The 26,132-nt window shown below is 45.0% G+C and overlaps 3 protein-coding genes across 4 annotated transcripts; 2 read left to right on the top strand and 1 right to left on the bottom strand.

Moving 5' to 3' along the window:
• Positions 1 to 1,422: 1,422 nt before the first annotated feature.
• Positions 1,423 to 10,511, top strand: LOC307245364 (uncharacterized protein; the record flags this gene model as incomplete). Its single annotated transcript, XM_080020911.1, has 17 exons — positions 1,423 to 1,453; positions 2,137 to 2,298; positions 3,498 to 3,605; positions 3,731 to 3,806; positions 4,292 to 4,448; positions 5,422 to 5,467; positions 5,584 to 5,642; positions 5,905 to 5,940; positions 6,135 to 6,187; positions 6,317 to 6,449; positions 8,970 to 9,184; positions 9,367 to 9,412; positions 9,535 to 9,600; positions 9,700 to 9,759; positions 9,855 to 9,940; positions 10,209 to 10,303; positions 10,380 to 10,511. The coding sequence occupies 17 exons, from the start codon at positions 1,423 to 1,425 to the stop codon at positions 10,412 to 10,414; spliced, it is 1,464 nt and encodes a 487-aa protein (XP_079877037.1). The 3' UTR covers positions 10,415 to 10,511.
• A 36-nt stretch (positions 10,512 to 10,547) lies between these two features.
• Positions 10,548 to 12,549, bottom strand: LOC307245712 (histone H3.3A). Its single transcript, XM_080021360.1, has 4 exons — positions 12,450 to 12,549; positions 11,743 to 11,883; positions 11,358 to 11,511; positions 10,548 to 11,245 (listed from the first exon to the last, which is right to left on the bottom strand). Exons 2-4 carry the CDS (start codon positions 11,868 to 11,870, stop codon positions 11,117 to 11,119), a joined length of 411 nt encoding a protein of 136 aa, XP_079877486.1. The 5' UTR covers positions 11,871 to 11,883; positions 12,450 to 12,549; the 3' UTR covers positions 10,548 to 11,116.
• A 609-nt stretch (positions 12,550 to 13,158) lies between these two features.
• On the top strand, positions 13,159 to 25,282 carry unk (unk zinc finger). Of its 2 annotated transcripts, none has more exons than XM_080021679.1 (15): positions 13,159 to 13,336; positions 14,081 to 14,290; positions 15,885 to 16,061; positions 16,276 to 16,412; positions 16,804 to 16,939; positions 17,043 to 17,160; positions 18,486 to 18,570; positions 18,717 to 19,081; positions 19,206 to 19,271; positions 21,682 to 21,865; positions 21,963 to 22,064; positions 22,161 to 22,346; positions 22,953 to 23,134; positions 24,070 to 24,330; positions 25,109 to 25,282. In XM_080021679.1, exons 1-15 carry the CDS (start codon positions 13,200 to 13,202, stop codon positions 25,262 to 25,264), a joined length of 2,502 nt encoding a protein of 833 aa, XP_079877805.1. In that variant the 5' UTR covers positions 13,159 to 13,199; the 3' UTR covers positions 25,265 to 25,282. The 2 variants fall into 2 exon arrangements, with proteins under 2 accessions (XP_079877805.1, XP_079877806.1); XM_080021680.1 differs by having other exon boundaries at positions 18,741 to 19,081.
• The last annotated feature ends 850 nt before the right edge of the window (positions 25,283 to 26,132 follow it).

Consider the following 26,132-nt stretch of genomic DNA (forward strand, 5'->3'; position numbering starts at 1 on the left):
ACCCCTGCACTGTAGCTGGACGCAAGGCATATTTTGGGTGTATTGAGTTTGGGATGAGGGAGAGAGGTGAGGCGGTGGCGGTGGCGTCACCAGCCACCGCCGTGGTCCAGGGAGACAGGGCCAACAGGGGGCGAGGGGTCTCGGTGTTGCTGCCAGTCAGCCCAGAGACGTGTCAAGGGAGCTCCAGTCTCTCATTCCCACTGAGACCCCAGCCGGGGTCCCCAGGGCGACGACACATGACACAAACCGGACTCGACACCGGTCGATCCCTGCGGCCCTTTTGCTTTCTCGCGTCGAATTAGTTACTAATTCCAATTCTGAGGCATAGCAACAGGAGGCATGTTCTCGGTGTAAACACCGCAGTTTAAGTGACTTGGGATGGGATTAACCACACCGCAGTAGGCGTGCTGACCTTTGACACTGGACCTGTAAACTACTTAGGTGGAGATGCTCCAAGTGCAAATAGACTCTTCCGGTGTTTGGAGGAGGATGCGTGGGAATCGCCGTCCAGGGCGCGGATCCCCAACGTGGAGTTACACACAACGCTACGATCGCGGACATATACAAGACATTTGCGCGGCTGGATGGATGCATGTCAGATCCAAAGCTGTCGGGGATTATTAGGGGAGAGCCAGGATTAGTGACGAGCGCAGGTAGTGCCTTCCTATAATAAGGCTGGTCAACCCCTGTTTGCAAGTCAACGTCAAGACAAATAGACCTACAGTGGTGCTGTGCAACATTTTGGGGTGGAGGTTTTCTCACATTAACCCTTTGTTTTACATCTATACGGTGCAAATTGGATTTCTTGCACAAAATGTGGCGGGGCGCAATGCAATAAGGCGTGTGAAGACAAACCGAATTTTATTGTTCGGTTTATTATATCGGATTGCGCATGCATCTCTATAGGCTATGTTATTTATACGGTTTTATTTTGTAAAATCCAAAGTACTACGGGGAAAGACTCCCTTTGAAATGAGGCGGTTTAAAAAAAAAAAAATCCTTACCTTGTGATATACACGAGTATCCTTTTTTTGCAAAGGAGTTTTCCCTTCCCTATCTCCCTCTACAATAACCGGGACGGGACGAGTAGAGCGAGTTTATTCCTCCGGCGCGCATCAGAGACGCGCGGCTTCTTGCGCTGCGTCAGGACCGAGTGCGCTCTTTATCCGCTCCGAGCGGCGCGAAGTGACCGCGGATCGATACTCGGCCAAACTCGGGTGTTTCCGTCGAGACTACGGTTCCGCCACGAGCCGCCGGGCGTCGCTGCGGTCCGAATTTTAGACGGCGGAACAAAGCACAAAAACAAATATATATATTAATGTATCAATGAAAAAAAAAAAAAACTATTATTGATGCAGTGGATCACTTTATTACTGCATTATTATTGCCCAGGTTTCTGTTTGTTTGTTTGTTTTTTCCCCTATGAGTCACCGTCATGTGTCGGAATGGCGCGGTGAGTCGATATGCTGTAGTGTTCTGCAATATAAGCGAGTGAGGGCTCCAAGGGCGTCACTTTGGGCCGAACACTCTTCATCTTTTCTCTCACGGTGTCTGTCAATGTCTGTTCCTCCTGAATTTTAACGGGTTATTTGTTTTGGGTTTTTTTGTGTTTTTTTTTTTTTCATTATTATTTGGTAAATACGGCGCTAATGCTGCATTCAAACCAGACTAGGAAATACATCGGTCATTTCGACTGGAGTGCCGTCCCCACTTTCCAGCTGAGCGCGTTCCGTTGCTTCTGTTCGGGAAAACATGGACGCCCGCCGTAGATTTGTGTCTGTGTGGCAAACTGGTGACACAATCGACAAAACGGGTGCATGCTCACGAAATCGCGACTTGGAATGGCAATTTCAATGGCCGTCCCATTGAACGCCTCGGTACGGGAAAACGGATTTTACGAGTTCCGCTCTCGGTGGAATGCAGCGTAAAACGCGGGGAGAAGCTCGTTGGTTGGGCGCAACCAAGTCCCACGATGCAGGGGGGTTGCGAATTATTGTTTTTGCTTCTAATCAGAGTTTAATCGAGGGCACAAAAAAACGCCGCCGTCGCGTTCTGCAACGGTAAATACCTTTTCATCAACACCGTTTTGACATGATTTTTGTGTGTGTCGCATTGGCGGGTTGGGGACCACTTTAGGGGCCGGCAGCCCCCGCCATCCCTCCCGGAACCTTACGCGCTCGGTGGGCTGCCCGGCGGCGGCGTCGCTGCTTGGGAGGCGCGTCCCGTCCCCCCAGCTGTTCGGCCGCGTCCCCCCGGACGACATGGCCCCCAAGGACCCTCTGCTCAGGACCCTCCGAGGTGATGCTTCCATTATTTGTCTTTTATTCCTTGTCGTCGTCATGTCCGTACGTGAGGTATGTCGTCTATGATGTATGTCTGCTGAAGGGTTAAATGTTTGATACTGCAAGCTGAACGTCTCTATGGGGACGGGTACATCATCATCATCATCATCATCATCAGTATTATTATTATTATTATTATTATTATTATGAGAGAAGGGGCTTTCTTAAAATTGCGCCGATGACTGATTATTTGGGTATTGTTTGTTGAAACAGGGGGTTATTTTTCATTTTCAGGTTTATTGCATATTGCAACTTTTAATTTATTTTGTACATTTTCAGGTTTATTGCCCATTTTTGTTTTGATTGTTGCCTTTTGTTTTGATGTGGGCTGCTGTTACTCTGCAATTCCTGCTGGGGATAAATAAAGTGTCTGTCTGTCTATCTATCTATCTATCTATCTATCTGTCTGTCTGTCTGTCTATCTATCTATCTATCTATCTATCTATCTATCTATCTATCTATCTATCTATCTATCTATCTATCTATCTATCTATCTATCTATCTATCTGTCTGTCTGTCTGTCTGTCTGTCTGTCTGTCTATATCTATCTATCTATCTATCTATCTATCTATCCATCTATCTATCTATCTATCTATCTATCTATCTATCTATCTATCTATCTATCTATCTATCTATCTATCTATCTATCTATCTATCTATCTATCTATCTATCTATCTGTCTGTCTGTCTGTCTGTCTGTCTGTCTGTCTGTCTGTCTGTCTGTCTATATCTATCTGTCTATATCTATCTGTCTGTCTGTCTGTATCTGTCTGTCTGTCTGTCTGTCTGTCTGTCTGTCTGTCTGTCTGTCTGTCTCTGTCTATCTGTCTGTCCATCTGAAAGCAACCTTTGAGAGAGGCTGATTTGATCCCATGGGTTGGATTTTGTGTTCCTGTCATTCTTTTAACCTTCATCGTTTCGACTTTTTTTTTTTTTTTTCCCAACACCAATGCGTTAACGCATGATTCCGTGAATGCTGATGTGTATTTAATGGCGATCACGAATTCCAAAGCGTGGATCAGAACGTGACGAACAGGCTTGCATGGAAGGCTGCATGAGTATCTTGAAAGACCTGCACGGGTCATGAATAGACTGAAGATACGGGACCTATCAAACTTTCTTTTTTTTTTTTTTTTTTTTTTTTTTTCCTTTTAGTGTGTATTTTGAACCTGCAGTCAGATGGAAACGCGGTGACGGATAAAAACGTTCATCTCTCCTCTTGCTGTGAACTTCTTGAACTCATCCTCAGGAAAGGACTCCAACGTCAGTACCGAAGGATGTTCCGTTTCATATTTAATTCATTTCAACATATGATATTGTTGTGTTGTACATCACATCGGATTCCGTACACTATGTGAGTGTATGTGCATGCTTGTTGTCTCTCTTAGAGCCAGTTCTGAGTCTGGTACAGAGAGATTACTGGCACTGTTTTGAAGCGCTTCCCCGGCAAGACACCTGCGGCAGGTAACTGTTCCCGAGTTGTGGAAAGTGATGAAGTACAAATACTTTGTTCCGGTACTCAAGTACATCAGGATTCATAATCATATTTGTTAATGAATATGACACCACCTATACATTTTTTTTTAATTTTTTTTTTTATAAATTGTAATCAGGATATGCCAGAGCACTGAGCACGACCAAAGTACAGTATTTTATCCTCAAGGCACTGGATATGAAGTACATTTACTTATAATGCTTCCATTACATTTAAGGGCAAGTAAAAACTAGAGATGACAAAGTGACACTTTCTCTTTTACTAGTCATTTTGTGTCAGGTTATTTGTCACCATTGTATTCAGATCATAGCTGATGTTATCATGTTTACAGTTTACAGCACTGTAATCAATGTAAACACAGCTCAGTTTGGCAAAATTAAGCACACATCCCCCCCCCCCCAGCTGTTTGTCATTATGTGCTGGGGACCTCATTTTACTGAAATGTTTTCCACAGGCTGTGTACGCTGTCGTTGGCGGTTGAACGGACGAGGGTCTGCAAGAAGCTGCTCACGGCTCAGGGCCGAGGCCGCTACCTGATCAGGTTGGCCCTCAGCCGAAAGGTCTTTCAGCAGTTCATCGCACATCTACTGCACACCCCCAGAGTCCTCGAGGTCTGACAGTACCCCCGCTATCTCTGTTTCTGTCTATATTGTGTGTTACAGTGTATATCTGTGGGTGTTTATAGATTACCCTTGGAGAACAGCCTTGGTTCATTTATTCTCATTTTGTACTCAAACGCTAAAAGCACTTTTTCTAAGTGTAAAATAATAAAAGTGCCTGTGGTATTTGTGTATATGTGTGTTTTACTATACTTGGTTTGACTATACTTGTGAGGAACGGTCTCCAAATTGACATTTCTTTGGTTTAGAAGTGCACCAGGAACATAGGCACTCACTAACCAGGTGTATTAACTCAGATCTCACTTTGATGTGTGTGTGTGTGTGTGTGTGTGTGTGTGTGTGTGTGTGTGTGTGTGTGTGTACTGCTATACTTGTGAGCATCAGTGTGAGTTTTTAACCTCTTGAGTGTGGACATTTTGTGAAGCGAGGACACATCCTCACCCTGTGTGTGTGTGTGTGTGTGTGTGTGTGTGTGTGTACTGCTATACTTGTGAGCGTCAGTGTGAGTTTTTTAACCTCTTGAGTGAGGACATTTTGTGAAGCAAGGACACATCCTCACTCCCTGTGTGCGTGTGTTTTCAAATAGACAACACATCGGACTGGCCACCAGCGTTAATTCGGACACTTGGATCGTCTGCGCACATTTAATGTCCTCATGATCCAAAAAGCCTTAATGCTGTTTTTAAAAAGATTATATATTTGATATGCATGTCCCAATTTACTTTCACCATTCAAAAATTGTATAGAGCTGTTTTAAGTCTGCCTCTTCCCAAATAATCTTGGTTTTTAAGGTTTTTCTGGATGTTTCTATAAACCCCTATATTCCATTATATTAAAAAAAAAAAACGAAATACAGCAAAACCCCAAAGTCATGCTTTATTACTCAATGCTGCAAATACCAGTTGCTAAATACAGCACAAAAAGGAGTTGTTGAACTTGTATTTTTTTTAAATTCCTTTTCCAGTGGTACAATCCAGCAGTTTCACTCCTGAGGAATGAGGAATATACGGGTGAGGCTTGAACACGACCTGGCTGTCATGGCCGACTACGCGCAATGGAAAGCGTTGGAACGAACATCAACAGAGAGCCCCGACGGTGAACCGCTGTTTGTTGTCATTCGTTTCAGAGCCCTTCATGTCATTGCTGCTGGTACTTTCTCAGATGGACCTCCAGATGGACCTGGAGGTGAGAGCAAAACAAAGAGCGGAACGTGTGTGTAAAGCAACAAAACATACTAAGGAGAGAATTGAATGAATGGATGGACGATGAAGGAATTGTCCCATTATTTCCGTCGAAGGGCTGTAAGTAAACAGGCTGTAACGGGACTGTGCGCTGTGTGCCAGCAATACATTTCTTCGACCGGTTGTTGATTATTTGAAAAATTGCTTGATCTTGTTTTTGACCGCGGACAATAACTTTTTCCTCCCAAAACGTTCTCCCATTACAGAACTGCAGTTTTCTGGATGAGAGCTGGCTGTTACCGGTAAGACTTTGATTGGGGAATTATTTGCCGGTCTCCTACTGTGCTACCATGATATAAATAGCGATATTCTTGATTGATTAAAAAGAAATTAAGATATCCATTGACAAGGCCGGTCAAAACAACGAGAAGGGCCTTAACTGAATGAATGAAAGGCTGATAGCCTTTAATTTGTTAAAGTGTCCCTGTTTTCCCAGGTATATGACACGTATGAGATGGTTCCCTGTCGGGAGCTCGGAATGGTGCTGAGGTTGGTATTCCCCCGTTTCAAAAGTATCAACTTCCCACTTCAATGACCTTCCGGTGTCGCCGTCCGTCCCCTCTTCATGACCGGTTTTCTGTGCGTCCTTCCGCTCCGACTTGTGCGCTTCCCTCTCAGGTATATGAGCGGGCGCGTGTTTGTCCTGGACCTGTTGCCCGGCAGCCAGGCGCACGCAGACAAGTTTATCGGCCCCGGGGACGTCATCGACGAGATCAACGGAATCTCCCTGCGTAACTCCAGAAACGGACAAGTAAGCCAGGACACTCGATGCACTTCAAGCCTTTGGTCGAATCGGTGGACCCGCTCTCAATTCTCAAACCCGGGCCCGCTTCATTTGTTGCACTTTAACCTATAACTCGATACGTTTATTATTGTTTGTATTTATTTATTTTTTTTATTCTTGTGCGTATGGCACTGTCGCTCCAACGGGCCCTTTTGGAAGTTTGTTCGTCACTGGAAGAAGAGAAGAAGAATCTTTAATTATCACACACACACACACACACACACACACACACACACACACACACACTTTGGATGGTTGCCGGTGAAATGAGGCCTCTGCTTTTAACCCATCCTGGCTTGTCCTTCCTCCGGGGGCACAGCCAGGGGCAGTGGGCAGCATTCGTCAACGCGCCCGGGGACCTGGTGATGAGTGTACATCGCTGGTCAGACGATGATGTGTGCATGTTTTTAGTGGGGGTCCTTACTGACGTTAGATGGAGGAAACCCCATGTGAGCACAGGGAGAACATACAAACTCCACAGAAAGGCTCCTATTTGGGAGATAATCCGCCCGGAGCACGGTGCCAACAGCGCCCCAGGCGGGAATCGAACCCAGGACCTTCCTGCTTTGAGGCACAGCAGGAGCCGCGGAGCTTTTCTCAACTCACATGAGTTGCTGCGATTCTTCTGTCCTGCTGCTGATTTGTTTACCGACACACCACCGGGAGGGAAAGAAAAGAGCAAAAAACACCAGTATCCTGTGCCGATGTCGGACAGGATACAGCAATCCGCCGATACCGAGCATTATACTTGCAAATATTCAATCCCTGGACAATTAAATGGACGAACTACACTTATCCTGGGAACTGCTCTGTTGGCTGCAGAGACCAGCACAAATCTTTCAAAATAAATAGGAATTAAAACCAGCTGTCTATAATGAAACTGCAGAAAAGGGAAATGTTAGTATTTTTAAAAATAATTCTGCTGTGTGTGTGTGTGTGTGTTTGCGTGCATGCACGTTAGGTTACTGTAGGCTGTGGGTGGATTGGACGCATGTTAGAATGGGTTGTACAAAACATGTTTTGGGGATCTCAGAGACCATTAGACCATAGATTAACTTGGAGGAAAGGAGTATAATAGGTCCGCTTTAACTCTCGGCGGGTGTCTGAAATATCAGTACTTACAACACACTGCTCACTTCCTACCCCGTAGTGATCAGACTCTTGACCATTATAATTCACAAATGCGGAACAGCCTTAAGCCCCCCCCCCCCATCCTGCTTTTGGTGAGGCGGATCACACCTCCATTCTTCTCTCTCTTCCCAACCTACGGACAACATCTAAAACGGGGGGAAAAAAACAAAAAAAACATGGAGAATTTTCACAGCTCTGACCCGAGACGCATGTGGTGTGGACTGCGATTCATCACCGACTACAAAGGGAGAAATAGCAGTGATACCCAGCCCGTCGCCTCTCTCTCCGACGAGCCCAACACCTTCTTCCTTCTACGCAACGGTTTGAGGGGAGCAACACCATTCTTGTCGGGAGGCCATCTGAGGACCAGGACGGCTGGACTCTCTCCCTAACTACGGCCGCTGTGGGGAGGGCTTTCAAAAGAGTAAATCCGTGGAAGCCACCGGGGCCACACTTTGCGTCCGCTGCTGATCGCAAGGTCCTCCAGAGGGTGGAGAAGACAGCGGAGTGTGCCACCGGCTGCCACCTCCCCTCCGTCTAAGGCGCCTACCACACACGATGCCTTCAGGAAATCGCGAAAAAATTGCGAAAGACGACAGCCACCCAGGCTATGGAGAGTTCACGGTGCTGCCGTCAGGCAGATGTTACCGGAGCGTTCGGACAGGGATGACCAGCCTCACAGTTTTTTCCCCCTGGGCCATCAGTCTTCTCTACTAGCAGCTCTCATTTTATTGATCATATTGATCACATCAACACAACAACATATGCTGCGGTCACTTGTACATTCAATGCACGTGAGCTAAATGACATAATAAACACATTAATCGGCACCCCTCCACTTTATATTTAGAATATTTAATATTTGTATTCTTCATTGTCTAGTCATATTCTCCCTTTTTCAATAACCCCCAGAATACATATGCTATATTACCCATTTTTACATTCTCTGGAACTGCCAGTGTTTTATTTTTATTATGTATATTTTTGCCCTTATTTGTGACTTATCTTCTTTCCATTGCCTTCCTATGTAGTTTTTGTTTGCCATGTGACAAGAATTTTCATGTGTTTTACTGTATATTTGATCAATAAAACACTTGTCTTGTCTCACTTGACAGATGTACACCCGTTGCCCTTTTCTTTCCCAATATCTAAGGCCAAGAAAGGCCTAAAACAGACACTTGAAATCGAGAGTCCCTGTAAAAACCTCCTTCTCCTGCACAGCCATACCCTTGATGAATCTTGCTTGATGATGGTCATCCCAGGTTGTCCCAGCACAAGTTTCATAATTAAAACATTGTGTTTATCTCGACATAAGTCTTTTTCTTTTCTTTTTTTTTCTTCATTTACTCAACTCAGGCAAGCGTGGTACTGTCTGGATTGAAGGGACGTCCCCTATCCATACGTGTGCTGCGCTGGAGGGACCAGGAGGGAGCTGCCTACCGACCACTCATCAAACTCCTGCGGGAACTGAGGGCGGAGAACCCATCGCTGCAGCTCCGGCCCGCCTCCGCTCAGTGGTCCCCCGGCGAGGAGCATCAATCCTCTCCGACACAGTGTCTTAAAGACGGGAGGCAAGTCGGCGACCAAACTCCTCCAGCAAGGTTAAAGCCGAGGGGGGTTCACCTTCTTTGTAAATGCACCGCGTTTGAACTGTTTGAACTGTTCTGGGAGTGTCTTTAGGCATTCATCCGTTTGTCACAAGCCTTACCGCGACTCCTGAGACACTGAACAACCTCTCCCCCTCTCCCCACAGGATTGTGTACATTGTGCAGTTCTTGGGAAAGGCAAATATTGGAATGGTGTGTATTTGTACAGTCACCTGAGCCATTGCATATTTATAGCCATATTTGTAAGTGTATAACGTTGTGCGACTGTGTGAGACAGAACATGCCGATGGTTCATTCGTACTTTTTCATTGTAGTTTGGAGGCAAGGAGGTGTTGCAGCAGGCAATTTCACAAGTCTTACAGAAAAACCTGCCCAGCAAGGTTGTAGGGCGCTTCGCCCGGAGCACACATTTGTCATAACATACAAACGACAATGTTGTTTTTGGATATACACTGAAGTGGTTGTCATGTGGTCTCTAGGAAGTGCTATTAGACATGAAGGAAACACATCTGATATGCACAGAGAAAAACAGTAAGGTGGTAAGTAGGAATCATTTTAGTACTGTGTGCATGTTTCTTTCACATACATGGCAGAATCATTGTTGGTCTGAGCAAATAGGTCTCTCTCTCCCCAGGAGCTTTTTCAACATCACTACCCCGAGATCTCATGTGTTGGGAGATTTGCGCAGTCAGACTATACAACTTTTGCCTTCTGTGTGGCGTAAGTACCTCCAGCACTACTACATTCGGTAATCCTTGCAACGTCGAACATGCCGTTTCCTCAAATTTGGCTAGAAATCAGTCTATTCTGAATGTCTGTTTACATTTGCATATGAAGTGAACACATTGACCTAGAAGAAAATTAAGCAGAGCCCCCACATCCTTCAGTGAAAAGGACCAGCGGTGATGTAACTCCCAGGCCACCACCGCCCTGTTGTCATTGGCTCGTTCCAGATGTCACCAAGGCCTGTGATTGGCTGTTTTCACAGAGACTCCCCAGAAACTACTCACGCGACGGGTTTCTGCTGTGTGGCACTGAGAGCGAGCACCATCAGTGAGTGTGAAGACATAGTCTGCCGAATCGGTACGGTTAATTACGATATATCAGCATGACCCACTTAACTCAGCGGGATTTAATTATCCAACTATTCTTCTTACAGCTACGGGTTTCAAGCATACAGAATGGTTTGTATGACAAGCCACGACAAATGACCCTTCTAAATGAGTGATTGTGATGTCATAAAGGTGTTAACAGTAGGTAAATACTTAATGTGTACAATATTAACAAGGTGTGTTGCAGTTCTTTGTAATAAAATCCATGGCTCAGATTTGTACTCGTAAAGACCTTTAATAGAAAGACATGTGACACCACTTCATAAATAGTATTAAATGTAGCTGCCAAGATTTATGTTGGAAAATAACATGTAAAAAGCAGTCCAGAAAAATACAGGGGACCCATTGCGCTCCTTGCAGTTGTGTACAGCAAGACTGTATAAACAATATTCTCACTACAGAGTAGACCTGTTGTGAAAGACTTGCTGGCTTACTATGAAAAGGGGCAGACATGGATAAAAAGGAACCCTGGACCCCCATGGAAGATGTGACGTCATGATAAATCACCTCTAGGGAAGGCTCTAACATCCGTATCGTTACACCACAGGGCCACTCTGAAAAGAGCCTGAGGACTAGCAGAGTGGCTGAACCCCCAACCACCAGTTAAAATAAGGGCCCATGAAGAAGCTATTCCAACATTCCAGCGCAGAAAATCAACTACATCTGTTTCAATCATTTTTTGTTTTAGTGGAATGGCCGATGCATTTCTCGTTCTAAAATACAAAAAGAAAATAAAATGTGCACAAAAATTACGATAAATAGGATATTTTTGCCAAGGCGGCCCCTAGGCCCTCTCGCCTCTTATTCTACGGGCCAGCTGGATATCTTTGGGCATGATGGTGACACGCTTGGCATGGATGGCGCACAAGTTGGTGTCCTCAAACAGACCCACCAGGTATGCTTCGCTTGCCTCCTGCATGAGGGAAGAGAGGGGGGACAAGGGTTGGGTCAGTTTAATAGCGATAGAGCGATAATAGAGACCTTCCTGTAAAGTTCCACACATTTACATTTTAGTAGAAACTCACCTGAAGGGCACCAATAGCAGCACTCTGGAAGCGCAGATCGGTCTTGAAGTCCTGGGCAATCTCTCGAACCAGACGCTGGAACGGCAGCTTGCGGATCAGCAGCTCTGTGGACTTCTGATAACGACGGATTTCCCTCAGAGCCACAGTTCCAGGCCTAATGCAAAAACATACGGAGTGCAACGCAGAGGAAGTCAGTAACGGTACCGGCAGCACTTAAGTTCCTTGATATTGGTGTTTGTATTCCTTTAATGGAACTTAGCACTTAAACATATCCGAGAAAAATGCGCATTGACATAAATATTGAGTCAGTGTATGTGGTGCGTGCTCTGATAGGAGTTTATCTACTAAAAACGCAATAGATAAAAGTTATGCCAGCACACTGCACCTGTAGCGATGAGGCTTCTTCACGCCCCCTGTGGATGGCGCGCTCTTCCGGGCAGCCTTTGTGGCGAGCTGCTTCCTGGGAGCTTTTCCTCCGGTGGACTTACGGGCGGTCTGCTTGGTACGAGCCATCGTTTACTGAGGACTGAAACAAGTAGTTAGCAGTTGGTACACCAGCCTCCAAAATGGTATTGAAAATTTGCTCGAGACGGGTGTGAAAGTTAAAAACGAGCTGAGATTTCTTAACCACGACCCGCCGCGCTGAGCTGGCGGTTAGCCTAGCCTCAATAATTACGCCAAGGGGCCGGTTGGCCTAGCAGTCATTTACGGTAAGCTAACAGCTAGCCTAGCCTTTAGTTGAACGCGCCCCTCCCCCCCAGACCGAGTCCACACAACCCGAAAATAATAATAATAATAATAATAATAATAATAATAATAATCACCCACCCCACTAAGTTGCCGCCGTCGGGGCAGCGCGATTATCCCGCATCGACGCGTCCGATTAAGCAAACCGCGCGGGAAGCCATGAAAAAACCAGGCCGCGGGGAACGGAGCCCGAAAGCACGCCGAGACGCTGGTCCCATTGTTCTATTTTTAGCCGGCCCGACGCTAGCGCTGGTCCCGGCGCTCGCACCCGCTATTGACCCGCGTCCGAACCGCCGGCGGCTCCGTCGCTGGACCTCGCTCGGCCACACGGACGTAAATATTTACCGTCGTGGCGGCGGTTTTTCGGGGATGTCTCTCTGGGTTTTGTTCTCGTTCTGTCACTGGGAGCGCGGCGGCTGTACGTGTGTAGGGGGGAGGGGGTTGGCGGCGCCTATTTATAACGGCCCCTGACGTCACGTGCGTGGGAAACGCGCGCGCTGATTGGCCGGCGACGCTCCCGGTTTAAAAAAATAAATAAATAAAAAAAAAAAAATCCCCCCCCCCCCCCGAACGAAATAAAAACAGCCGCGACCGCCGGCGTCTGGGTTTGATTCGAAATGTAAAACCTTCAAATACGGACATAAAAACCAACAAACAAACAAACCGGACGCGATGTTTTTATTGTCGTTGTTTTTAAACGTCTGGTATGCATTGTCTGTTTTGGTTTTTTTTGGGGGGGCAGATTTTCGACACGCGTCATTAAGGCGCAGTCACCGACGGAATAAACGTAAATATTAAAAAATAAACATCTATATCGGCATTTATCATTATAACATTTAGAGTATTGATGGTTTATATATCAAGCGCAATCGTATAACGAGGGGATTTTGATTGCTTCATTATTATTTGCTGTAAAAAGAAGAAGAATGTACAATTTCTCCTTTGACCTCACACCCATAACTCCTTGCGTCACTGTGATTCTACTTCCTGCTGTCGAGCGCGTGCGCAGACCATTGTAGAATGCGGATTTCGAAGCTAAGAGGGCTAGCTACACAGCAAGCTAAAAACAAGGCTTCCGAGACGCTTCGGGCGAGAATGTCTGCCCACAAAACCCACGCGCCGCCCGCCGCGCCTCCATCCTCCTCCTCCTCCTCTTCGCCTTTACCCGCAGGCGGCTCGACGTCTCCCGCGAACGTGCTGAACGTACAGCCGGAGAAACCCCAGCATTACACGTACGTAGCTAGCTAGCAATGATTAGCTGGATGTGTACACAACCTCACGTGTACTCAAAATGCTCTTCGCTGAATCAACCCAGTGCGTGCGCGTGTCTGTGGACGTGTGTTTGGGTGGGTGTGTGTTTGGGTGGATGTGTGTTTGTGGGTGGGTGTGTGTCTGTGGGGGTGTGTGTGTGTGTGTGTGTGTGTGTGTGTGTGTGTGTGCGCGCGCGCGCCTGTGGCTACGTGCGTGTCTTTGCGCACGCGCACGTGTAAGAGCCAAAGTACACAATGGAAGGACCTCTGTCACAGTTTTCAACTATAATTAATACCATTAATAAATAACTAAGTTACAAATGCATACGGAAAAAGATGAACAAATACTACAATTCACAAAAAAAAAACTGAAATTTGATTATTATTGGAAACATAATATTTCTCCATCCTCAAATAAACAATGTCTTACTTATGTTGTCTAAACCGTTTTGCAAATAAATGGAGCATCATTTATATAAGTAAATACATTTTACATACAAACATTTTTAATACATGTGTTTTTATTGGGTGTGTGGTTTGAAGGAATCCCGCGTAAGAATAAATACAAATAGATGAATCAATTCTACGATCCACAAATCTGTATTAGTATTACTGAATGCAACAAAACTCAGAAACAAATCATGTATCGAATAAGTCATTGGACGCAATTTTTGTATTTCACCAATTTCACGGCCCCTCCCTGACGTTGTCTTCCGTCTCCCGCAGTTATCTGAAGGAGTTCAGGACCGAGCAGTGCCCCCTGTTTGTGCAGCATAAATGCACACAACACAGACCTTTTGCCTGTTTCCACTGGCACTTCCTGAACCAGCGGCGGCGCCGGCCCATTCGCAGACGGGACGGGACGTTCAACTACAGCCCGGACATCTACTGCACCAAATACGATGAGGGGACAGGCACATGTCCCGATGGGGACGAGTGAGTACATGTTGATTTCCGCAAACATGTCCCACAAACTACATGGTTTTCAAGTTTTCTTAAGTTTCACCGATCTGCAGGTGATTAAATGGGCCGACGGGGTATTGAGTGAGTGACAAAACGGTTGGTCCTTTGTGTTTTTGGATGAAGGTTGTGAAGGTCGTTGGAGAAGGATTCAGCCTATTGACAATCATGAAGGGCATTGTGTCAGGCGTTGTTGCCGATGCATACTGTTCCGTTTTGGAATTAGCATTTTTAACACCGTCATTGTGTCGTTGCCTTTGTCCCATTTGAGCAGATCAATATCCCAGCCTAACGACGGCCATCAGGTCAGATTGAAACCCAGTGAGAATGCTAATGTAGAGATTTAAATTTTAATTTCTCTCTGATACGTCCAAAAAGGGTTATAATGTTTGATTAGCTTTTGTCCTACTCTCGCTCTCAGCTGTCATGGTGGCAGAAATAAGTCGAATGCTGTTATACCCTCTTACACAGCAGCGGAAAGAGTACAGAGATGTATAATACAAGTTGACTTGCTCCCACTGAAGTAAATATAGTTTGCCAAGTACAAGAAATGTGTGCATGCTCTAAGCTCAGAAAACATTGAGTGGTCTCTGGGTCAATTTGGTGCTTTTACATGCACTTCGCCACAAGAATTACACTGTTGTTGAAACGATACGATTGGTGAGGATCCTAACGCAAATATCTCAGCAAAGTCTAAAATATTATAAATGCTATAGTATAGTAGTATTAGTAGTAGTAGAATTATATGTTGAAGGCCTAAACCGCTATTTTACTCCAAATTACACCTATAGTTTTTATCCGCTGCTCTCTAATGCATGCAGGCGATGAAGTATATCAGTGAACAGCATCACAGTAATAGATAACACTTAATTTTAGTCCATTTCCTTGTAGGAAGTTGATAATTAAGTTAAGCAATTGTTCCAAAGTTGACTGAAAATATGCATATTTGCCCTGGTATTTCATGCTTAATGTAGCTATATTTAACTGGTAAGTTCTACAGAATTGGTGGGTAACTTCACTGAGGTTTTTAATTAAAACTAATTTGAACTAACTTAACAATTTTTTTCCTTACAATTATCCCCAGTATTATTGATTCATTGTGCTCACCAATCACTATTGACGACCAAGCTGCTTGAACTGTAGCAGGCAGGAATGCCATGTGGTGCTAACCTATTTTGTCATCAACCTGTGTATGAGATGGGTTCGGATGTTGAGAGCCCTGCTGTGGGTGAAAACCAAAATTCATCCAAGTTCATTGGGAAATGGTGAATAATTAATATTGGGAATGATTTGTAAGATGTTTCAGGGTCGTTATTTCTGAGAAATGTCAAAGCAATACATTTCATAAAAATTGGCAAGTCATTTCTAAGTGTCTTCTACCTAATAGGAAATGTCAAGAACCGTAATATGTGTCGCCAACAAAAAGCCTAAATGAATAATTAAATAGTTCAGTCAAGTGTTTTTTTTTTTTTTAGAGAAGACCTTACTGTAATGCAGTGTGTTGACTCTACTTTTGTTTTGAATGGCGTTCATACCCTCACCAGTGTTGTTTTCAACCAATGCTTTCAAGATGTCCGTTTCTACACCGGACGGCGGGGGACACGGAGCGCAGGTACCACCTCCGCTACTACAAGACTGGATCCTGTATCCACGAAACAGACTCCAAAGGACACTGCAGTAAGAACGGCTCCCACTGTGCCTTCGCCCACGGGTCCCACGACCTACGCAGCCCTGTCTACGATATCAGGTACGCAGGGGAAAATACAGTAACTTTCGACACGGTCGCAATGTCTCCTGGCTCCAGTGAATCTGCATTGCTCTCCTCTCTCCCCATTCAGATTTTTGCTGTAGTTTATTTATTTTTCCTTCAAAACACAAACAACATTTTTTTTGAAAGCGAGAGATTTGTGCTTTGCGTGTTGTAATGTAACGTCATATTTTCATTTTCTTCATTCTTTTAGGGAGGTGCAAGTAATGGAGTCCCAGGGAGGCACAGGGCCCTCGGAAGGAGGGGGTGGAGGAGGAGATGGACAGTCCGGGCAGGCAGCTAGTACTGCTCTCATAGAGAAGATCTTGAGTGAGGAGCCACATTGGCAAGGTAACGCTGAATTAAGTCATGTCAGGAATCAGATTTTTCATAAATCAACTCAACTCCTCTGTTATCATTCCCTTAAAAAGCAGCTTTTTTCATCTGTGTACAAAGGCTGATGCATTAGGTGATTGACTGATCATTTGATAACATTACACATGTTGCACAGTAACTTGGATGGTACTTTGTTAGATTACGGCTGCTTCTGTGCACTGTTCAGAATGCTTCATAAGGTGTTGTTGAAATAAAACACCTTACAGGTACATATCAATCGATGTCACTCTGATTTATTTTGTATTTTTACTGTTAAATGTTTAAAAATTTTTTTTTTTTTTTTTTTTTTTTTTTTTGCCTTTTGATATCTGCCTGGCTCAGCTTCTCAACCTCTGTGTCTTTTCAGATAACACCTACGTTCTGTCCCACTACAAGACCGAACTGTGTAAAAAGCCGCCTCGCCTCTGTCGCCAAGGTTACGCCTGCCCCTACTACCATAACAGCAAAGACAGACGGCGCAGTCCACACAAACACAAATACAGGTACATCACCACATTTCTAGTTCCAAACAAGAAGGCCACAGGAGATGACTGTGCTTATCGGCAGGGTGACATTTGAAAGCTCTTTGTGTTCTCATGCCCACAGAGCCCTGCCGTGCCCGTCGGTGAAACACAGCGAGGAATGGGGCGATCCCAGTAAATGTGAGGGTGCAGAGGGGTGCCAGTATTGCCACACGCGAACCGAACAGCAGTTCCACCCAGAGGTACGACAAATTCCAGGATGCGGTTTATTGTGCAATGTTATATTATAAGGGGTCCGTCCTGTAGGGGTGAGACCGCTATTGTTATTGTTCCGATTTTTATTATTTATTTTATTTATTATTTTCCTTCTCCTTGGCACTTTTTGGGCTAAAAGTGTCCAGGGCAGGACGATTGCTGCAGCTACAGACACAAATCCATCCACATACGGAGCATACATAAATTCATGAAAAACTGATGGAATTTGGCTGGAAGAAGCCAAACTTGCACGCACCACCGACACGGCAACGTTCAAAAACTTCTGGTCGGGTAGTGGAGCGAGACGAGTTTGTGGAATAAGACGCTTTGTGACATCATCATCCAATTTGCTATAAATGTGGCGATTGTGGCTCTAAACATCCATTTGCGTCGTGCGTGGTAGGAATTTAATGGTATGAAATGCACAGTATGGTACTTATCTACCAAAATACCGTGGTATGGGGTATTTCACAGTAATGATTCCCCCCTTTGTTTTCTGTATGTTCAATAAATCAATAGTTTGTATTAAAAAAGAAAAACACGTGGTGAAGCCTCTGACGGGACGGCACAGGAAGGCGCTTGTCAGGGCACAGGAGAGGCAAAATAAGTGACATCTAGATCAAAGATCACATCAAGATGTAAACTCTAATTCACCTCCCCTTATGTTACCGCCGCACGTTAGCAGACGGCCAAATGCTGTAATAATCCATCCAATGAGTAATTTCCCGAAGCCCCGTTCCGACATGTTTGTTTACACTCGCTCCCATGTGCGTGCAAGTAACGTTAGCTACCGTGTTGTAAAATATTGGTGTAAAGCAGTTCTGCCACATTAAACAAGGATGAGGGAACGTGTCTGCTAAGGTGAAGGTGAATTTAAGTTTACATCTTCAATTTTGCGACATAAATCGAAACTGTGGGCACGGTATTACAAGGAAAGGCGGCAGGGGTTGTAGCCAATTCAGTGGTCTGTCCATGGATCATAGTCCCTAACACGGACCCCTGGCTACTAGGGGCGCTGAAGCTAGTGGTCTGGACCAGTTAGTGAGTGGTCTGTGGAGTAGTCGGTCCGTGGTCCTTGTGGTCCGGACCAGTTGCTCACTGCGTCATTACATGAGCCGATGCTGCATTCAATGGAAACTCGGAAAATGTAACTTGTTTTAGATGTTAATTCTGATGTAAAGATGAGCGAAAGCACAAACTGATGCTACGTTCCATGGGAACTCGAAAATTTGTAATTGGTGTCGATAATGGACCATGTGTATTGCTGCCTGCAGCTAGGTTTATAATGCTTTTTATGTTGTTTTTATCACAGATCTATAAATCCACCAAGTGCAATGACATGCAACAGAGTGGGAGCTGTCCCAGGGGGCCCTTCTGCGCCTTCGCACATATTGAGAGTAAGGCTGAATAGTTTTCACAGTATAATGAATATCCCTTATATGCAATGCACCTATATCCATGATAAGAATGCACAGTATTGATCCCCTTGATCAATAAATAGGTAATTGGCAGATTAACCTCTTTTTAATATATTTTCTTACAGTATGTCCCCCTTTCTGTTCTCTAGAACCGTTTGTTCCCGAAGAGCCATCGGTACCCACGCCCAGCTCCCCACCTCCCCCCAGACTCCCTGACCCCCACCCTGCCCAGGACACCTCCTGTTCGTCGAGTCCCAGGGGTCCCAACATCGGGACCGGGACCTTCCCCGGGACCGGCACCGGGCTCGGCGGGTCTGGTTGTGCGGGGGGGCCGTTCTCCCCCACCGGGGGGCTGTGTGTGGCGGAGCAGGGTCTGCTTGGCCGGGTGCTGTCCCTGTGTGAGGAGGCGGGAGGAGGTGGTGAGCCTCTGTCCCCCTGGGTGGGGGAGGGAGGGTACGGCAGGGCCCCCGGCTTTGAGAGGGAGGACCAGGTGAGAACGAGAGCACACATAAGAAAACAAAAAGCATAACGGCTTCTTTAGTGACCTGACATGTGAGGTGTGTCTCTGTGATTGTCTGCCCACTCCACTCAGCCGCCTTTTGTTTTTGGTTTAGGCCAAGCAAAGGAATTTTGCTCTGGAGCAGCGGAGCAGAGAAATTGCATCAGCTCACAGTAAACAGGTCAGATTTGAACATTAACATCACAATACTTTGTCGCTCACACACAGTATTTCCCGCCAACTTCTTTTGTTTTCCTTCCAGAACATTTGACCCCAACCACACTGAAACTGTTTTTTACATCAAAATTCATATCAAATCCATCATGAACACATTGTGCATGATTCATTTCGGAACTTTATCCTCCTTGGCTTGGAGAAAATTTCACCATGGCATCGTGATATGGAAATTTATGGCCAGAGAAGGCCCATTTATTGAAATCCTCATTTAGGCCCTCAAGTGCAGTCCTTGCAACCTGTTCCCGAGGTCTCTTTTCACCTACCAAAAGTGAAGATTTGTTTTTATTTAGTAAATTCTTAAATTTAAGGATAGTAGTAATTTAAAGTGACTCTAATAGCAGTGGCACTCATGTCATGTCAAGAGTTTCCCAGGCAAACGATAGAGGTTCAGGGATCCAGACGCACTTTTTTCACCACTGTTCCGGAACCAAAAAGAAAATGTTTTTTTCTTTACTCTATAGTTGTAAGTGCTGTTATACAAACATAATTTAATGTTGAGGAAATAAATATATCCATTTGGTCCATTTTTATTTTTTTTTTATTTTATTTTATTTTATTTTATTTTATTTTATTTTATTTTATTTTATTTTTTTATTTCTGTCGGTCATTGTACATTGCAACAAACATATTAAAACAGATAGAAGCTGCAAAAAGGCACAGGGATAACATTTCAATGAGGAATTATAGATAAGGGGGATTCTAAATAGATTTTTATATGTGTGACTCGAACACGGCTCTCCATGCGCCCAGATCTCTGCCCCATTACTCCAAATAAAACAACGAAAAACAGTGTGGGGATGGGCCACGACCCGTAGACTCGTTAAGATTATTTTCTGTGCATAACACTTGGAGAGGGGGGGGGCGATCGAGGAGAGAGTCATGTAGAAAGTGTCCCCACCATTACGCACGGTCTCATTCCATACGGAGACATAAAATAAAAACACACGGCCTTGGCGCGCAGATCGCTGGCGCTCCCATTGCTAGCATCGCCGGTACCATTAGAGAGGGAGACAGGTGCACAAAATGCACTCCCAACGGCTCCCTCCACCCCGTGAGTGAGTGAGAGGCGGCGGACGTTTGAGCACTATTCAAATTCTATGTCAAATTGCACCCGCTTAACCAACGAGTTCCACCCGCTCCCAGTCCCCATGATCAGGCCACCCATTTGCAACAGGAAAATTATCATTGCGATAAAAGACTGACTGACCAAGAGTTCTTAAAGGCAAAACGTTTATTTTGAAATTAGTTTTAATGAAAAATGTATTCAAATTTTATGATCAATCAGAACTGAGTAATAGTAAACTACTAAAAAGGGACAAATTCAAATTCACGGACAGTTACTGACCGTCACTGTGGCATGGCACCTGTGGGTGAGCGAGTGATCTCATGCAGTCCAAGTCAGCTCCGAGCATGGAGCGGGCTCCGGGCTGGGAGATCGAGTACTGAGTGAGTGAGCGCACTCTGCCAATCGCTCACTCACTTGGACTCTTGAGTCAGACTCGCACATCACTACAACTCAGTGTCGGCGAATAGAGAGCGAGCCGAGCGCAGCTGGTACCAGAAAATGAATGGATATTTGGTGTCAGATTTTATTTTATTTTATTTTTTTGGCCTAGCAGGGATTATTGCTGGTCTTGCGGCCCGCCAGGCCTGAACAATTATAGGGTTAACACTGCGATCCAAGTGGACAGCTCTAAGTTCAGGTGTGAACGCACCCAAGACGCATTGAGGACACATCAGAATGCGTCTCCACATGCGTCTCCAGTTGGGATCAGATCTCACTTCCCCGGCTTTATATGCAAATAAATATGTACATCTCCGTACATTTCAAGACCAAATGCTAAGACCTTGTGTGTGGTTGGGTGTTTTATTTTACATTGTCATTGCTGCCGTGATCGACTGTACCCGGTCCCCTCCAGATTTTTTGAAATCTCCTCATAAATGGTCCGGTTGCAATATGAGTCTTCCAGTTTCCATTGTACAGACTCTTCGGCCCAAATGGAAATCAGACAGCGTGTGTTGCTGTGCACTTCACCTTAAACGCAACAAAACAATCCTAAACTATAATAGAGAAAGTATGCCCTTTTTTTCATTATTTGCATAGTTTGAAATGTAATAATTTGAATTTTTTTTATTAACTTTAATTTGGCGATATGTTATAGCAGAAATATAATATTTTATTATATGTAGTATATCGTGCTTGCGTTTTTGCCTTTGCATATACCGCTGTAAGCTGGCCCACTACGCAATAAGCTGGTCATTTTATTCAAGAAATTGATTTTGTATATTTGGGCCAAAGTAACCTTTGCTCAAAGAAGAGTATTCGGCAACTTCATCTTTTCTTCCTCCTCCAGGACCTGTTGGTGTTTCTCCCAGTGGGCAGCCCTCTGAGTCTGTCCTCCAGTATCCCCTCCAGCCTGGCGGCCACACCGCCCAGCCCTGCACCGCCCGGACCTCCGGGGCCCGGGGCCTCCTCGGGCATGAACGCCAACGCCCTGCCTTTCTACCCCACCAGCGAGACCGTGGAGTCTGTCGTCGGTCAGACATTTTAACACACAATTTAAAATATTTGAAAACGTTTAAAGGCCGACCCCTCATTTCGAGATAATTCACGCCGATTATTTTGTTGTGGCAGAGTCGGCTCTGGACGACCTGGATCTGAATGACTTTGGTGTGTCGGCCTTGGAGAGGAGCCTGGAGAGCAGCTCAGCTCTGCCTAGCGTTGGTGTGATGCTCGGTATTAAACACACACCACATGACACAAACCTGGTCATAAAAGCATGCAGGTGCCAACTTTTCATATTTCTCTTTTCCTTTTTTTTTATTATTCCAGGAGGTAATCAGCTCCAGAGCTCGGCCCCAGTCAACATCCCGGGATCCCTCAGTAGCTCCGCCCCTTTCAGCTCGCCGTCGCCCTCTCCCCCCGTCAGAGCGCACGCCTCCCCCTTCTTCTCCACACACCTGACGCAGCCTGGCCAGTCGGAAAGCAGCTTCCTGGGACCGTCGCACGGCTCTCTGGGTATTCTTTTTTTTTTTTTTTTTTTTTTTTAATTAAACAATGAAGTGTCCCCACAGTCAGAATTTTTATTTAATTAATGTTTATTGCTAATCGTTCCCCATCTTTTAGCAGCAAGAAAAAAAAACTAAGGCTGGACGATCGATCGGTAGCATTGGTAGGAAATGGAGACGTCATGCCCTTCTGATGCACAATTTTATAGCATAAAGTATTTGATGTCAAGCTTTTTTCACATCAATCACCCTCAATTTGATATGCATTAGGTCACTCATTGGATTTTTTTTTTGTCTCTGGGACTCTAATCTGAGAAGATCTTGATTGTTAGATATGATTTAGTCCAAGCTTCCATCCTGTACCTCTCCATACTACAGTGAGAGAGATAAAGTGAAACTAGGCTCAAAACACTCATTATTGTATATTCTCTAATGGTACCCCACATTGAGAACCCCTGTTTTAAAATAATGTTGATGAGAAGAGAAAGTGTGCAATTTAAGAGTTTTGTTCTGATATCATACTTTATTACTTATAACTCTAAGTTTAGGAAGGTTACTTAGATCTGAACATTTTCCCATATAAACAAATATGCTACGCTTACGATGTCTTTTGCAGGTCTGAACGGTATGAGCTGCAGTATTTGGGAGCACTTCCCGTCAGGCCAGGGCTCACCGGGCACGCCGCCCGCCCTGCTGCCCGCCGGGCACGGTGCGGAGAGCGCCCGACTCAAACAGGAGCTGGAAGACGCACATCGCACCCTGAAGCAGTGGGACCACAGCTGGAGGCACACTGCACAGGTTGGTAGGTAGTGGTGTGTGTGTGTGTGTGTGTGTGTGTGTGTGTGTGTGTGTGTGTGTGTGTGTGTGTGTGTGTGTGTGTGTGTGTGTGTGTGTGTGTGTGTGTGTGTGTGTGTGTGTGTGTGTGTGTGTGTGTGTGTGTGTGTGTGTGTGTGTGCGTGCGTGCGTGCGTGCGTGCGTGTGTAATCACTGGCATGTAAATCTTAATGAATTCACTTCCTATTAGGGCTCGGTTAAAATAATAAATGCTCAGACACAATTCAATTTTATTGTCTCATTTTCTGAATCAATTTAGCAAATTGTACTCTTGATATTTCGTAGCTACGCAACCATTTTCCACCTAAATTCTCATTTCTGCTGCTCCAAGTCTCACAAATGTATTCATTTCAGTTATTTATTTTGTATTCATTCATCATACTTTATACTATTTAAAAATCTTTAAATATATTTTGAAAGACTGGTCAAAGGAAAAAGCACTTTATTTTTTATTTGAGATTAGAATTTCTTAACCTTTCTTCATGCACAATTCTTATTGTATTTCAATATATTATTTTTTTTTTACATTTTGTATAAAGGACCATGCAATATTACAAGGTCAGTAAAGCAATGATTTATCACTATATAGGAATTTTAAATATTAGATTTCAGTATTAGATTGATTTTGTTCTGTGAAATATTTTTAGAATGCATATCGGATGGTACACTGAGAAGACTGCAGCAACTCTCATTATGTCTGAAATATATCAATATCTGGATGGAAAAGAGAATGGTATCGAGAGCCATCTTGTCAATATCGATTCGAATTGTCTCGTCTCTTTGCATCAAAATCAAATGCCGAGATCCCGCTCAAAACCCAGCCCTACTTCCTGTCCTGCAAATCTCTACGATCGGTGAGCTCTCTTTCCCCCCCCCCCCCCCCCCCCCCTCTGCTGTAGACCTGGGCGGCACTGAAAACGGACGCGGAGGAATCCCGCGCCCATGCGTCGCGGCTCGCCCTGGAGGCGGAGCGAGCCCGACAGGCTGAGGAGGAGACGGACCGGCAGGCCTCCCTCCTGCAGGAGGCTCTGGAGAGCCTGCGGAGCGGAGAGAACCCCCACCTGGCCCTGCACCAGCTCCAGCTGCTCCACCGGCTGCCCCTGGAGTCGGTGCTCAGCCTGCAGGCCCAGCTCTGCAGCTGCCTGCGCACAGTGGAACAGGTTTTGGGCTGCTTTTTTTTCCCCATTTTATGCCACGACCATCATATACGTTTATAATGTAATAATACATGTATAAAAAAATTGGTTGCCAGTTAAAGAAACATCACAATTCATTTCAGATGTAAACATGATGATTGTAGGATGTAACGATTTTACAAAATGATCGCGATTCGCTTAAATAACTGTGATGAAGCGATGATGTAATAATTGTCAGAGCTGTTAAACATTTTTAATACAGCACAAGGTTGAACTGCAGCCAAAAAAAAACCAGCAAGTAAATGATCTGGTTATGTGATTGCAGGTCAGCAAGGTACAGGATGGTGTGCGTGTGTGTTCCCGCCCTAATGAACGCTACAAAAACTGACAGGAAAATCTGTTAGATGACAATCAAACCAGTGCGTGCACACCCAGTTTTTCTGATCAGCAGAAAATAATAAGATCAGTGTGAATTGACAAGGTCTTTTAATATGAATACATCTGCACACTTTTAAAGATGAGGGGGTGGACCGGTAATCTGGCACACTGTGCATTTTCCCAGTGGGTCAGCGCACCTTGGGGCCAATATCATTTTTAATAAAAATAAAAGATTTGTCCAATGGCCGGCCCATAAAGCAGGGACAGCGGCCCATTGCTTCATTTTCTATACTGACACTGGGCTGAGTGAGTTGTAACAGGGAGACTTCCAATTTTTTTTTTGCATGAAGCGTAAAACCAGCGATTGAAACGAAAAGTTTGAAGATTGAGTTTGAACTGAGAAGCGGTGTTTTCTCGTTTTCAGGTGGTGTACCGGAAGCAGAGGCAGTGCTGCGTGACGTGCGGCGAGCCCGGCTCGGTGTCTCTGAGCTGCGGCCACGGCCGACAGTGCGGCGCCTGCTCCAGCTCCACCGAGTGTCCCCTCTGCCAAGAACAGACCCTGGACCAGCAGCTCTCCTGACCAGAACTACGGATCAGTGGAGCGCAAATTGTAGACCAGACAGTCCTGATTCTAATGACAGACCAACCCGCTTCCTTTAGTCTTTAAGGGAATAGTTCCAATTTTTATTCCAAAGTTTATCCGTGTTTCATACTCACCCCTCATGTAATAAGTAGCTAGGTTTCATTCCTGCAGCAGCCCGGTCTTTTCTCCATAGTGAATGTATCTTTTCCCTCAGGAGTCCAATGCAGGTAATGGGTGCAACACTGGTAACAACACTGCGGAATGGCAATGAAAATGGCCGCCAATCCAAATTTAGCGATAAAAACAAACATATATATTTTTTTTAAGTAACTCCTCAAATTGCTAAGTCTGACTGCTTTGGCATCATATCAGCTTTGCCTGAAATATGGACTGAGCTTTTGCACTGAACACAGACTGTGGATTTGTCCCCCATGACTTGCATTGAACTCCTGATGGATGGGTGAAACGTCCAGTTTGGGTGAATAAGCCAGAACCTACCTACTTACTACATGAGTGGTCAATATAAAACATGGATAAACGTCAAGAAGTCCTAACTATTCCTTCCAGAATTATGCCTGGTGGACAAGTTAGATTTGGTGGATCAAAAGAACATTCGTCCTAAAATGGTTGTCGGGCAGCCGAATAAATGGTTAATTCTTTATATTAATAATCCAAGGCGCCTCCAACTCTAATTATGATCTACCTGTTCCGCACAGTGACACACTAAAAATAAATTCCTTGACACTCTTGACCAGTGACACTGTGGCAAAGTGACATTAACCCAAAGACTCTCTGTCCCTATTTCTTCACCGAAACAACAAAACATTTATATTCGTAACTAATGAGTTGGGATCGGCTGCACTAA

The sequence above is a fragment of the Zeus faber genome, assembly GCF_960531495.2.
Source record: "Zeus faber genome assembly, chromosome: 20".
Classification (NCBI taxonomy): domain Eukaryota; kingdom Metazoa; phylum Chordata; class Actinopteri; order Zeiformes; family Zeidae; genus Zeus; species Zeus faber.